The following is a 14,642-nucleotide window of genomic DNA, read 5'->3' on the forward strand; positions in this document are numbered from 1 at the left end:
AAATTACAGATACCCCTGAGGTTTCAGAAATTACATCCCGCCCCCTGAGGTTTGTATTTTCATAACAATTTGCCCCCTGAGGTTTATATTTCATAACAAATTACCCCCTAATTTCTTATGCAAATATAGCATTCAGGGGGGAATTCGTAATTTCTCAAACCTCAGGGGGCATCTGTAATTTAGCCAAACCTCGAGGGGTGTATATGTAATTTGCCCTTTTAAAAACGAATACATGACAAGTTAAAAACAAGGGAAAAACTCAAAAAAATAAAAAGTAAAAAAATAATTATAAAATAATAAAGTTATAAATAATTTATACTTTAATCGTGTAAAAACAAATCTTGTACCTTCCCCTCTTTACTGACATTTGATTTCCCCTGAAAACAATCAGGCGAACCAAAAACTTCCCTATTCCGACAACTTCAACTTTCATTCATACGTCCCAGTACAGAGAAACACAGAGCCCACACCACTTCCCAACCCACAGCTTTTTAAAATTAATTCCAAATCTTAAAAAGGTGGATACAAGAAAGCACAAATGGAATCAACCCTTTTTACCTTCTCCTTTATAATTATCCATAATTATTCAATATATACAAAATGAGAGACTATATTTACTTAGATATTAATTGGAATCAATTTAATTATCGCTCAATACTCTTGATCGATATCAATATGTCCTGATAGTTCTAATTTGAAACTGCACCTTCAATTTTAAAACACCCTTGTTGTGAATAAATAAATAGTGGATTGTTGCAAAGCTTGTCAAAGGGGTCCACTTGAACACATCACGTGAATGCGCAGGTTAGCAGAATGCACCACAACCTCTCACTCTCTCTCTCTCTCTTCCTTCCCCCCCCCCCCCCTCCTCTATTTATCTCTGTTGAGAAATTGATCATCAGTGTCCGTACAACCAGTGTTGTCAGAGGTTGGCGGTGGTGCTGGAGTGGTGGCTGTGGTGGCCATCTTCATAGAGTTCTGCTCATGGTACACTTGTCTCAATCTCTCTATTTCTTTTTTTAGTGCTTCTTGATGAGCTGCCAATTATATCCATATAACAAAACAAAACAAACAAAAAAAAAAAAAAAAAACAGGGAGGGAGAGATTAACAAAATCTCAAACAATTTTAAAATGAGAAATTTTCATGTGAATGTTACATAAACCTTTGAAGAAATGGCCATGATATATCACAAAAAGAAAATAGATTTAAAAAAAAAAAAAACAAAGTCAATATGAGTTGTTCCTTCAATGAGATTCTCTCATTGAACTCTTTTCTTCCCTTCCTATTTATAATGGTGGAGATGTACCTTGAGTTAATTCAACAGTCCAAATTTGGAAGGGAAAAGCAAAGTTGAATTTGTTTTATTATTTTTTTTTATTTTTAAATAGCTAAATCTGAACAATTAAGCCTCCGTTTGGGAAGTGGGTTGGCTTTTTAGCTTTTTGGTTTTTTTGGCTATTTTAGCCTGGGTTAAAAAGTTTGGTTTGGGAAGGGCTTTTTGGCTTTTTGACTTTTTTTTGTGAGAGAAGAGTGTAATGATTATGGGTTAGATGTGATGTTTTGTTTGTTGTGGCTAAAATAGCCTGTTTTGTCTTTTGTGGCTATTTTAGCCCCAACCCACTTGCCAAACACCACCTAAATTAACTCAAAGTGCATCTTCACCATTACAAATAGGAAGATAAGAAGAGAGTCCAATGAGAGAATCTCAACTCTGTTCCTTTCTCCAGAGTTTGGTTCTACAGTCATTTTTATGCAAAAATATTTATTGAAAAATGAAAATTAATTTTTAATTTTTTAAAAATTGAGTTGTTTTGCGGGGTTTTCCAAAACAAACGTTTAAAAACAATTTACCAAAAAATATTATAATAATTTTGTTTTTATTGTAAAAAAAAAAGATTTAAAAACTTGGTTTGTGTATATAAATATTTTGAAAATAAAAATATATATTTATTGAGTTGCTAGAGATGATGACCAAGGCTAGAGTTGGTGGTCAGAGTATAGCTGAAGGCAGTGGCGGAGTTAAAAAATTAAATCAGATAGGGTATTTATTAATTATAACATTAAAAAATTTTGCAAAAATATTTCTCATAAATTTTTACGATTAATTTCAAGAAAGATAAATATATATATATATATATATATATATATATATATATATATATATATATATATATATATATATATATATTATTTGTAACTAGCATATCATAGATAATATAAAAAAATAAAAAATAAAAAAAGGTCATGGATATAAGTTTTAAAATAAATTATATAATGATAAAATAATTTTTTTATACAAAATTTCAATAAAAATTTAATATAATAATAATATCACGTCATCATTCACATATGATATCACTAATTAATAGTAAAGAAATACATAGAGGACAAAGCTCGCATGTCAAATATAACTAACAATTCAATAAATTTCATATATTCATTGAGATTAATTATATTTACATATCAATAATAATAGACATCATCATTGTATTGAAATTTTTGTAGATAATAATATGACTTATCATAATATTTTTATTTTCAATCAAAAATAACAATTATTAATCTCATAATTTTAAAAATATCATTGACATTTTAGTCTAAATAATATTTTATAATTTTTTTTATTTAAAATATTTTCTATATTTACCACACAAAAAAAAAAAAATTTATTCCAAAACTTAGAGCGGCACGTGACCCGTAAACCCTCTGTGCGTCCGCCACTGGTTGAAGGTCAGCAATCATGGGAGAGTCATCAAAATGCGGCTAGAAATTGCCTGATGGGCGGCGGTTGTTTCGAAAACATTTTTATTTTTTTATTTTCTAAAATTTTAAAATTTTATCAATTTTGAATCTTTTAAACACAAAAATAATATATCAAACAAGTTTAGATTTCGATTTAAATCATAAATAGTTAAGTTGATGATTAAAGCGTTACCATCTTTGAAAATCTTGTCTCGAAGAAGAGCGTCAATCCTCTGCTTAAGAGCGCTATTATCAACATTAAGAATGAACCTTTGATGATCAAAGAATGCTACCCTTGGTGACAATGCCGATACTTCATTCTTCATTTTTTGCATTATAAAAAGCATAAAAACAATCATCGGTTAATAATAAACAAATCAAAGACCATGTGACACTGTAGAGATATAACATATGCAAATAAATAAATAAATAAATAAATAATAAAACCTGTAGAGATGTAACACTCCGTTCGAGCTCGGAAATGTATTGAAGTTTCCTCACTCTTGACCTCTGAGCTGATTGCCTGTTCGCCAATATTCTGATTCGTTCCAAACAACAATTAGTTACTTAACTGCAATTAATTTCAATTCCTTTCTTAATTCACTCTATAGATCTACTATGGTTAACGTGATTATCTACTAGGATTTTAACGTGATTATCTACTAGGATTTGGCTTTTCTTATCTTCACAATCCAACTTGAGAGAGCCAATTATGATCGTCTAAGTTATTTATTTTTTAGCATTCTTTGAAAAGAATATTTATATAAAAATGAAGATTATTAGATTTTGGTAGTTATATATTTAAATCACATTTATCTTTAAAAAATAGACGGCAAATATAGGTTTCGTTTAGCTATCTCAATTGGGACACAAGACAAAATAGACTAAGGTTTCGTTTGGCAGCATCACTTTTTAGCTTAAAAATTAAAAAGTTACTAAAAAAATTAAAAAGCCAACAACCTATACTAAAAAATCAAGATTCTCTTTTATCTCTACTTTTTGCACATCTTTTCGTAAAAAAATTAAAAAGTCATCCCATACATACTAGTTTTTTTATCTCATATTTTAGTTAAAAAATTAAAAAGTTACTAAAATAGCATGTTCCCAAACGAAGCCTAAGTGGTTGTTTGGCATGTGCTAAAATAGCACATGCTATTTTACCACATTATCCTATTTAGGTCACAATCATCTTAATAAAATCACACCACCTCTCTACTGCTTCACTTTTAACACAACCCATATTTTAATTTTTTTTTCGTAAAAAGTCAAAAAGTAATCTAGTACTTCCCAAATAACTCCTAAATAAGTCAATAGACAAAATGTCACATCCAAACTCTAATCATTTCATTTTTTTCTCATAAAAATAAAATAAAATAAAATAAAAAAACCAAAAGTTCTTCTCAAACAAACTTTTTAGTACCAAGCTAAAAAAGTCTCAACTCCAAAAAGTCAACTAAATTTTTTTTAAGCATAATTTTAAGAATAACCGTCTATTTTTTAAATACAAATGTGATTCAAACTTATAACTACTGAAATCTAATGATCTTATTTTTTATATGAACATTCTTCTCAATGAATTTTAAAAAATAAATGATTTTGATTATTGAGGTTTGACTCACAATGGACCCATTAAGCCCAAATACTCTCTCAAATTGAATTCTCCATATAAGAAAAGCCAAATCCAATCTACTAATAATAAAATTATAAATAGATAGTAGTCTTATTGTTGTATTGCTTTTTTTTTTAAATGATAATTTATTAGTTAACTCAATTAGTTACACTTTCATTCCGAATTCACACTATAGATCTACTACTGTTAACATGGGAAATTTTTTAATTAGTGCTAAGGTAATACGTGATATTTTTTGGATGGTGCTTTAAAGAAATATTTTTTTAATAATCAATTTATACTATCTTGATTAATTTTAAAATTTTGAAATTAACGGTCAATTCTCAATAATTATTATACTTACATGTTATTTGATCATTTATGAAGGTTTTTTTTATTTATTTATCATTTTGATGATGTGGTTTATCATTTTATATAGCTTCTATAGATGGTGACCACCTTAAACTAAAGATAATGCTGATTAAAAAACAGAAGAAGAAAACTAAAGAAATTAATTAGTATGTATAAACAGAATTTTGTAAGAAAATTCTAGTTATATAACGGTACTCCAAAACTAATAAAAACTTTAAAACACATAAATAATTAAACATATGATACACATAAAATGATAAAATTGTATAGAATTTATTGATGGGTTTAGTTTTAAAATCTTATCGACATTCTCTATGTGGGACAGCCATGCAGATTTTAAGTACTTAGAAATGGAAATTTGTACGTGGGTTGTGGATATAATCACCTCTTAACCCTCTTAGGATCGACGACAGTGTCGCCGCTGCCGCTGTTGGAAGCCTTGGTGGGTGGTGGGTCAGATTTACACGAACTGTCCACCTCTCGCGGCTCTTCCTTCAGCTGCTTCTGTTGATGATTTTGTGGCGGAGCTGAAGGTGGTAGTGATGGTGGTGGTGGTGGTGGTGGTGGTGGTGCCTTCTCCTCATCGAAACAATTTTGATCCGACGGTGTCGACGGGTCTGACGACGACACCGTCTGGTCCACCACCCTCATCGTCATTTCATCGGCGAACATAGACATGAGCTGCTCGTCATCAAACCGTTCAAATCCGATGGAGTTTCCAAGCACGGTGGTCCTAGGTGGCGGAGAAGCTGAACACTCTTCAAGCAATGGGAGGAAGGCAATTGAGTCGCTAACCGACCTCCGGCGAGCGTTCCGCCTAACCGACGAGAAATCGAGAAATTCATCCATCCATGATGGTGGTTGTATGGCAGTAGCAGCGACAGTGGTGGCGGTGGAAATAAAATCACTATCCATGAGTGAAGACCAATTTTGGGTCATGTTTGCTGCTTTTGGTGGTAATTGTGCCATGCACACACAAATGTGAAGAGACACTAAAATCTTATGTATAATCTAGTAAAATGCAGTTGTGGAGGATATAGCTAGAAACTGTATATCACAAGAACAATTGTCGAGATTTAAGTTTTTGACTCTCTCTCTCTATGTCTCTCTCTCCTAAAATTTTATATAAGGAGGAGGAGGAGAGGAGTGGTGGTGGGTCACATGGGAAGAGGATTAGGACAGCTAGCAACAGCTGTGAGAGGGGATTGGAGAGAAGAGGAGGGGGGGTCTCCCAACGGTTTCGGTGGAAAGCCACCAATTAGTTAATAAGGTAACTCTGCGGAATCATACACCACGTGCCGATGTGACCCTCCCTTGGCCACCTTCTCATTTTATTAGTATTAATAAAAATTGTTAAATATATATATATATATATATATAAAATAATGTAATAATAATATTTATGACTTAAAAAAGAAGAAGAAGATATAACTCAAAGAAACGAGAGAAATAGAGAATTAATTGATTATAAATGGAAAGGCCAATTAAGATTGATTAATTTAGAAAAGTAATATGAAATTAATCTCTAACAATTTTAAAATAAAAGACTCATCAGTTGGACTTATAAACATTCTAAAAGACATATTTGAATGAAAATTGTGAGTTGTTTTGTTTAAGATGACATATTTAAAAGTCTTGTTGAAGATGGATTTTTTGATTTTTAAATTTTTATGAGAGAAAAAATAAAATGATTATAACTTTTAATAACTTTTAGCTTAGGGCTGAAAAGTCTATTTTGTCTTTTTGTGACTATTTTAACCACAACCCCTCCCAACCCAACTTCCCAAATGACTACTCTATTTGTATGTCATTTGTTTAATTAGTGCATACAAACATATATACATATATTTATGGAAAAAGTATAAACTCAAACAAAAATTTTAACTAAAATAATGAATTTTGTGGTACAAGTTCAAATTGTGTGGAGTGGAGTGGGTCACTGTAAAATATTTTTTTTTAAAAAATGTTAATTTATTTATTGAGCATTTTAGTTTGGGTGTGCAACATTATTGTATAACTAGACTCAGGTGGGTACTTATATTATGATTTTGTAATTAAATCAAAGGGATAGTTTTAATCAATTAAAAATCAAATGGATTGTGATCATTTTCACTGATCATTTGGTGATGGGGATGCTAAGTTCGAGTTTGTACAAGCGTTATGGATGTAGAGGAGAGTTACATGGAAGAGGACCACTTGAGGAGATATTAATAGTAATGATATATAGTGTAATGATATATAAATAAATAAATAAATAAATTAACTTATACCGACTTTTTATATAGAATTATTCGATCGAATATAAATTTTTTTTATTTTAAAATAAAAATAATTATGATTATAAATTATCACGGTTATATCATTCTTGTATTTAGGGATAATCATTGGTTCAATGGTTAAAACTGATCTTAATATAACCTTGAGGTTATGGGTTCAAGTCTTGGGACCACCATTTTGTGTATTATGCCAAAAGTTAGATGTATATTCAATCATTCCCCTCCCAAACATACATTAATGTATACTAATTAGACATTATTTTTTTTTATATCATTCTTGTATTTATTTATTTATTTATTTATTTTTTTTGATCAGCAAAGAAAAATTTCATTAATCAACTTGAAATTAAAGGTACAAGAAGAATTTTTATTTATTTATTTATTTATTTATGGTATGAATAGAATTTTTCTATTGTATATTGGATAGTGGCATGGTGTGGACTTGAAGGATATAGCCCTGTAGGGGGAGAGGATGAGCTGTGAAAGAAAAGGGAAAGGAGGGGAACCTGTTAAAATCATGTCCTCCTCCCTCCATGTGACCTGTTTGTTAAGCCCCCACCTCTTTCCTTTCTTCCCAAATCAGACTCACATGGAGAGAGAGTATATATTTCTCTCTCTAACCCCTTCTCTCTGTGTCTCTCTCTCTCTCACACAAAGTTTCTAGGTAACTTCATGTTGGCATTTAAGTTGTATTTTAAATGCAGGGACTAGGGGGAGACACTAATAATGATTAGTGAAAAAGTTGGGAACTCATGTTTAAGGTACCTCTCTCACTCAAAAGCTTTCCTAAATTAATTTGATTCCCTTTTTATATATAAAAAATCACCTCCCAAGATGTTGACAATTCAGCACCAGCCAGTTTGTTGATTGGTCGGTTAGAGAAAATCTATTGTTCCAAATTAAGGTGATTAATCATATTATGCTTTTCTAGTGTTCTTTTTAAAAATGAATAAAGCTTGAGGCTCCAGTGGGGATGTTGAGAGTCCTCTGTGATTGACTTAAAAAATAATTTTTTTATTTTTTATTTTTTATTTTCAACCAATGATAGGTTGACATGTGACACTGGGAGGGTTACTGGGTCCCAGCAAAGTTGTTTAAGAAATTACAACTATAATTGCTTTTGGTTTAATCATCTCAATATAATGTGAGGTTTAACTAGAATGTTAAGTTGTTCAAATTCTATCTATGATCGATCCTCAATTCTCGATTATAAAAAATAATTTTAAAAAAATATAACCCCAATATTTTTATTGATGTATAATGTTTCACTAATTAATTATAATCAAAGACTTTTCTTGCTGTTGTTTTTGGAACTTTTCTTGCTATCTAATTGTATTGGGATTTACTATTTTGAAATAAAGTGTGCATTTAAATGAAATTTAATTATAAGAATATCATTATCACATCATTCTAATAGTAAATAATATATAACTAGCATTCCTATAATAAATTTTTTAAAAGAATTAGTTGACACATAAAATTATTTTAAACTTAATTTGAAAACTTAACTAATTGTCAATATGTTTAATCTTAACTTGTTCACGTAACGAGTTAATCTCACACGAGTTTTTAATGAGTCGAACTCGAGCAATATAAATTTATCCAATCAAATAATAAGTTGTTTAAACTTAACATATAAACTTAACAAATTTTAATATGTATTTAAGTCTAACTTGCGTAACAAGCGAATTTCAAACAACTTCAAACTAGAAAAATATAAACTGTGATTTAACTGTGATTTAGGTGATTTTGTTGGTTTACAACCCTATTTATAGCACTGAGGATAAATCCCAAATCACTCCCTTTCAAAAAAAAAAAACAAAAACACATTTTTTTTTTAAAAAAAAAAATTAGAGAAAATTACTATTTAAAAGGAATTTTGGGAAATTATTACACAAGAGTAAAAATAAATATATATATACATATATATGATTTTAATTATAAATATTTATAAAAAAAATTCCTTTTTTATAATTTTTTTTAATTTCCCCTAATTTTTAATTTAAACTTGGCATCCAAAAAAACACCTTGAGGTCCCAAGAAAATTCTCAATTGCCGTACGAGTGGGAGTGGAGAAGGACTTGTCGCAGCTTGATACAAAAGAAAGCATTATTGCACGTGGAAGGAACATATGAAGACCCTACGCTCTTTTTTTCATCGTCATATATAACATAATTGCAAAAGGCCCAAACTTAGGTACATGGATATGCATTGCGTACGAATAAGAAATAATATTCTCCTATAATTTTATTAATTAAGTTTATGCTTCTTCAAATATTGTTGCTTTACTCTCTGAAAATAAAAATATGAGTTAGTCGACGGGTGTATGTCGGATACCTCTCCAATGCCTAAGTCAGCAAAATAGACAAATAGACAAAAAAGTCTATGTATTCGAGAATCAAAATTGTGTTACTTCTTCCATAGGTTCTGTTATGAGCATTTATAGGTTCTGTGTGGCACAAACCTAATAGGACTCTTATTTCTTCATGTAGAGTCCTGCTAGAAATCACACTCCTGAAAGATAATGTTTATCCTTCAATACCCCTCACTGTTTAAACCAAGTGAGATGGTTTTAGTACAACAAAACGACCGAGCTCCAACTAGCTCGGTTCTTCCCTTCATTGTTTGTACCTCGGTTTGGTCCGTTGAGACCGAGCTAACCGCAGTAAGTTTTGACCGAGCTAACGAGAGTAAGGTCCACCACAAGAAGCTCGAATACCTCAGTTCTGAATACCATGACCGAGCTAAACATCACCATACCGACCGTGGTAACCATAACCACAATTGGACCGAGCTAACTGCAAGGTCCTTTCACTGGGCCCTTTTTACCGCGGCCCACAGAACGGCCCATTACCGCGCCTTGGCCTAGCTCGGCCCTAGTGCATATAAAAACTCCCCTCTCAATTACCCCTTAATTCCATCTGCGTAGCATGATTGAGATTACCTATTACCAGCCGAGCTAACTTTTAGCCTTTCAACCGAGCTAAATTGACACCGGACTACTCATCTGTCCGATCAAAACGTCTTTTTAGTCTGTGTAACTGAATCATTTCCTATCCACATGAACACGTAGCTAGCTACCATTGGTCAAGTACAACTGGCTGCGCCGCCCTCGTACTCTGAAAATTTTGAATAGTCCCGCCTTTACTCATGCCTTTACACAAAACAAGACCCTACTTTTTGAATCAACCCATTTCTACTATTCATCTTCTCTTTCTCCTTGCCTCTGAACCTTCATTCTCGTAAACACAGTGCCTGCGAATCTCGTGCTTTCGCTGATATTGTTTCCATCTTCAGTCCCTTCATTCTCGACTGGTATGTGGCTCAAATCTGTTTTATTTTCGTTTATTTCGTACTGTTTTGTGATACATAGCATATTATTCATATGTTTCTCAAAGCATACTTTTTTTAGCTTCCATTTTTCTGGGAAAAAACCGTGTAATAGAACCACTAAATTCACGAACAACCTGAGAAACGACGCTTTTGATCAAAATAATACTCCAACCGAACTAGGATCTAGTTTGTATGAGATGCAAGCCTAGCCAGACTGGATAACTCTTCTAACAACCGGACTAAAACTTCACGCTATACCAGTAGTTTCAATAAGTCTAAGTACCTTCTGTTTCACTTAGCCGAGCTAGCGAACTATATTAGGTTTGCGCAATACCACACTAGAAAACCTCAACCAACGACCGAGCTATAACTTGGGGCCAAACCAGCTCTCTGACTTAGTCAAAACCGAACTAAGAATGTTGTACCATAAGCTTTAACCGGGTTACGAACTTCTCATTTACTTAGCCGGACTAAAGTTCCTAGCTCAAATCGAGCTAAGAATGGAAAGTATCCTACGTAGCCGAGCCAGGACAACATTTATTTTACCTTTGTTACTTTTAGCACGGCCTATCGATCTGCACTTAACACTTCTCCTTTTCACTTTGCAGACTGACTTAGGTTGACCAGGCACACCTTTGCACTTTCAACCGAGATACTGATGGTCATCTCAACACCGGGCTAAATTATACATAATTCTAGTCCACATGGAGAAGTATACATTTTTAGTAAACTCTCCAGGGGCTATCGCCGAATTCCGCAAGGACTACAACATCCCCGATGATGTCCACCTTAGTTTAGCCGAACTAGACACCATTCCCTGGGAAAACCGAGTTTTGTCCCTTTCAATGTTATATCCACAGTAGAAGCCGAACTTCGATTCCCCGTCCAACCACTCCTTTGTGAATTCCTTAGGCAAACAAATCTTTGCCCTACCTTGCTTTCCACCAATTCTTACCGAATAATAAATGGCATCACTGAGCTAAATCGCCGGCTTGGCCTCAACCTCGGTTTAGCCGAGCTATTTCACCAGTATTCTCTAGGCCAGAACGAAGATGGCTGGGTTTATTATTTAAGAATAAGACGCCATCGAGAAAAGATAATAAAGAACACCCAGACAAAGATGTAAATGACGACAATTTTTTCTGGATTTCTGGTAACTTTGAAGACCAGGAAGCCCAAATACCAGGAGACCGCATCAACTGGAATAAAGGAGTAGCTGGTATAATTACCTCGGCTTAGTTTTGTGCATTCTTTACTCCGTTTGTAAGCTTTGAACCGCACCAACCGTTGTCTTTTTTCTCTTTATGCAGATTTGAACCATCTAAAGTCCCAGTATAGTTACCCCAATCTTGATGCACTCCGCATCGTGCTAAGATATCCTAATCGAGGTTAGGCCCAGCTACTCAACTTCAAGCCGACATATAGATACAGCAGCAGGCGGAAGATCAGGGTAACAGACTTCCTTCTAGAGCCATCACCAGAACCTGATCCAACCCTTCCACAAATCAACCTTATTCCATTAATAGAAGAGCAAGAAATGGCCAAGAAAAGGGCAGTCAGAGCACTTATCACTGAAACAAACCAACCCGAGGTACCACAAGTCGGCTAAACTCAAGAGGCCGTGGTAGCGCTTCCAACTGCCTAATCTTCATCATCTCGGCCCAGCAAGTGAGCTCGGACTTCCACAACCGAGCCACGCCTTGTTGACGAGAATGAAATCGTGCTTGCGCAAATCACTTCGCCCAGCTTAGAGCCCGAACGTTCCGACCGGGCTAAATCTTCTGATTGGGCCCCAAAACTTACTTTTAAGAACCGAGGTATACAAAACACAGATTCGGTTATAGTAGACAAAGATCATACTCTTACCTTTAACCTGGCCAGGAGTGTCTGCTTGTCCCCTGATATGGAACATCATGACCATTTGACTGAGCTAAAGGCCATCCGGTCGGGGACGAAGTCAATGGTGTTGGTAAGTACTCCTAATCGTCTTTCATTTTACACCATCTGTTTGCTCGGTTTTTACTCATTTGCTTTCTCTCCTTTCGCAGGCCATGCAGAAAAACCACATTGCGCATAAGCGTGTGCTGGAACTGTGCAAGACAACAAGGCTGGCCGTGACTGAGGCTGATAACAAAACAGTCGAGCTAAACGAGGCTAAGAAGAAGATGGCTGAGCTTCAATCAGAAGTCGCCCGTCTCACCGGGCTAATGGATTCAGCGGAGGCGGACAAACAAAAGAATTTGACCGAACTGAAGGACCGCTATTTGCGTGAGTTGGCTAAAGTCGAGAGGAAGAAGAACACCGAGATAACCGAACTGGAGAAGAAGGTGGAAGACACGAAAAACCGCGGTGACAAAGAAGGTGAAGCCACCTATATCCTTCAGTGCGAAGCTGCTAAGGATATTTTCTTCAAATGTGGGTGGAAGGCAGCCGTGGCGCAGCTCGGTCATGGCCAAGAGACCGAGGTCTTCCTGAACCCTCCTCCACATTTCATACCGAGCTACATGGCGGAGTATGCCAACGCCATTCAACAAAGATTTTTTCAAGTAGGAGAGGACGACGAGAATCCTGCTCCTGAAGACAACGTCCGGCTCGGTCGCCAGTCTATCTCTCCCACTCCGGTGGTCTCCATCCCGCCTTCCCCTACTGTGACAAACGCGGTGCCCTCGACCGAGCTCAACGAAGGTGTGCTTGCCACAACCGAGCTACCTTTGGGTGAAGCCCGGGTTGATTTGGACACCGATCTGGAAGATCTCTTTGCCTGATTTTGTATTTTTCTTCTTTTGCTATCAATGAAGTTTGTAACCGGGCTACGGCCCCTCATTGTAATGCACTTTTGGAATGAAATCTTCAATTCTTTCACCTTTTTGCTCGGTTTTATTCCACACCTGCAAACCACTCTTCAGCCTAGATCCTTATCTCGGCTGAGGAGTACTTAAAGTTGGTTTATTCCAGCCAACCACTCTTCAGCCTAGATCCTTATCTCGGCTGAGGAGTACTTCAAGTTGTTTATTCCAGCCAACCACTCTTCAGCCTAGATCATTATCTCGGCTGAAGAGTACTTAAAGTTGGTTATTCCAGTCAACCTTTTCAGCCTAGATCCTAATCTCGGCTGAAAAGTAATAAATGTTGATTTTTCCAGCCAACTTCCTGCAGCCTAGATCCTTATCTTCGGCTTAAGAGAAGTAAGTGTTGGTTTTTCCAGCCAGCCTCTTCAGCCTAGACCCTGATCTTGGCTGAAGAAAGCTCAAAATTGGTTATTCCTACAAACTTAAAGTAAAGTGTTTGGTTATTCTTGCCAAACTTCCCGTAGTCCAGATCCTTATCTCGGCTTAGGAGAAGTAAGTGTTGGTTTTTCCAGCTAACCTCTTCAACCTAGATTCTGATCTTGACTGAAGAGAGCCCAAAGTTGGTTATTCCTGCCAACTTAAAGCAAAGTGTTTGGTTATTCCTGCCAAACTTCCTGCAGCCCAGATCCTTATCTTGACTTAAGAAAAGTAAGTGTTGGTTTTTCCAGCCAATCTCTTCAGCCTAGATCCTGATCTTGGCTGAAGAGAGCTTAAAGTTGGTTATTCTTTCCAACTTAAAGCAAAGTGTTTGGTTATTCTGGCCAAACTTCCTGCAGCCCAGATCCTTATCTCGGCTTAGGAGAAGTAAGTGCTGGTTTTTCCAGCCAACCTCTTCAGCCTAGATCCTGATCTTAGCTGAAGAGATCTCAAAGTTGGTTATTCCTGTCAACTTAGGTCAAGTGTTGGTTATTCCGGCCAACACTGCTTTTATTGCCCCTAGCTCACTAAAATAACTTTTACAGAAGAAAACCATTATGCTGAAAAAGAAACTACTTGCTTTATTGAAAAAAAGAAAAATTACAAGTACTTTAAAGAAAGGCTAAAAATAAAATAGTTTGAGATTGGCAGTGTTCCATGGCCTGGGAATGGCCTTGTTGTCTCCATCTTTCAAGTGGTATACCCCTTTTCCTGCTAATCCAACCACTTTGTAAGGTTCTTCCCAATTAGGCCCTAACTTGCCATCCCCGGGTACCAAAGTGTTGCCGATTACTTTACGCAGTACCCAATCTCCAATCTTGAATTGCCTCGGATGTACTGTCTTGTTATATTTTCTGGACAACTCCTACTGGTATGAGGCAATGTGAACCAGTGCTCTTTCTCTTCTTTCTTCCGCAAGGTCAAGCTCTAATGCTATGGCTTCTTCATTTAAGTCTGGATCAAAATTTTCACTTCTAATTGTGGGGAGGCCAACTTCCAGTGGGATTACTGCTTCCATGCCATAAGCCAAGAAAAAAGGTGTT

General features: G+C 35.1%; 1 protein-coding gene across 1 annotated transcript; it reads right to left on the minus strand.

The window, feature by feature from the left end:
• Positions 1-730: 730 nt before the first annotated feature.
• LOC114279248 (basic leucine zipper 34-like) lies at positions 731-5,837 on the minus strand. Its single transcript, XM_082884203.1, has 4 exons — positions 5,110-5,837; positions 3,191-3,281; positions 2,937-3,063; positions 731-1,037 (listed from the first exon to the last, which is right to left on the minus strand). The coding sequence occupies exons 1-4, from the start codon at positions 5,691-5,693 to the stop codon at positions 871-873; spliced, it is 969 nt and encodes a 322-aa protein (XP_082740329.1). The 5' UTR covers positions 5,694-5,837; the 3' UTR covers positions 731-870.
• Between the last annotated feature and the right edge of the window lie 8,805 nt (positions 5,838-14,642).

This window comes from Camellia sinensis, chromosome 8, assembly GCF_055761805.1.
Source record: "Camellia sinensis isolate YWXY chromosome 8, ASM5576180v1, whole genome shotgun sequence".
NCBI classification, from domain to species: domain Eukaryota; kingdom Viridiplantae; phylum Streptophyta; class Magnoliopsida; order Ericales; family Theaceae; genus Camellia; species Camellia sinensis.

Coding starts and splice junctions, on each gene's coding strand:
- LOC114279248 (XM_082884203.1), bottom strand. CDS start 5,693: ATGGCACAATTACCACCAAAAGCAGCAAACATGACCCAAAATTGGTCT. Junction 3,282..5,109: donor GATCCTAAGAGGGTTAAGAG/GTGATTATATCC, acceptor GGAACGAATCAG/AATATTGGCGAACAGGCAAT. Junction 1,038..2,936: donor AGACAAGATTTTCAAAGATG/GTAACGCTTTAA, acceptor TATAATTGGCAG/CTCATCAAGAAGCACTAAAA.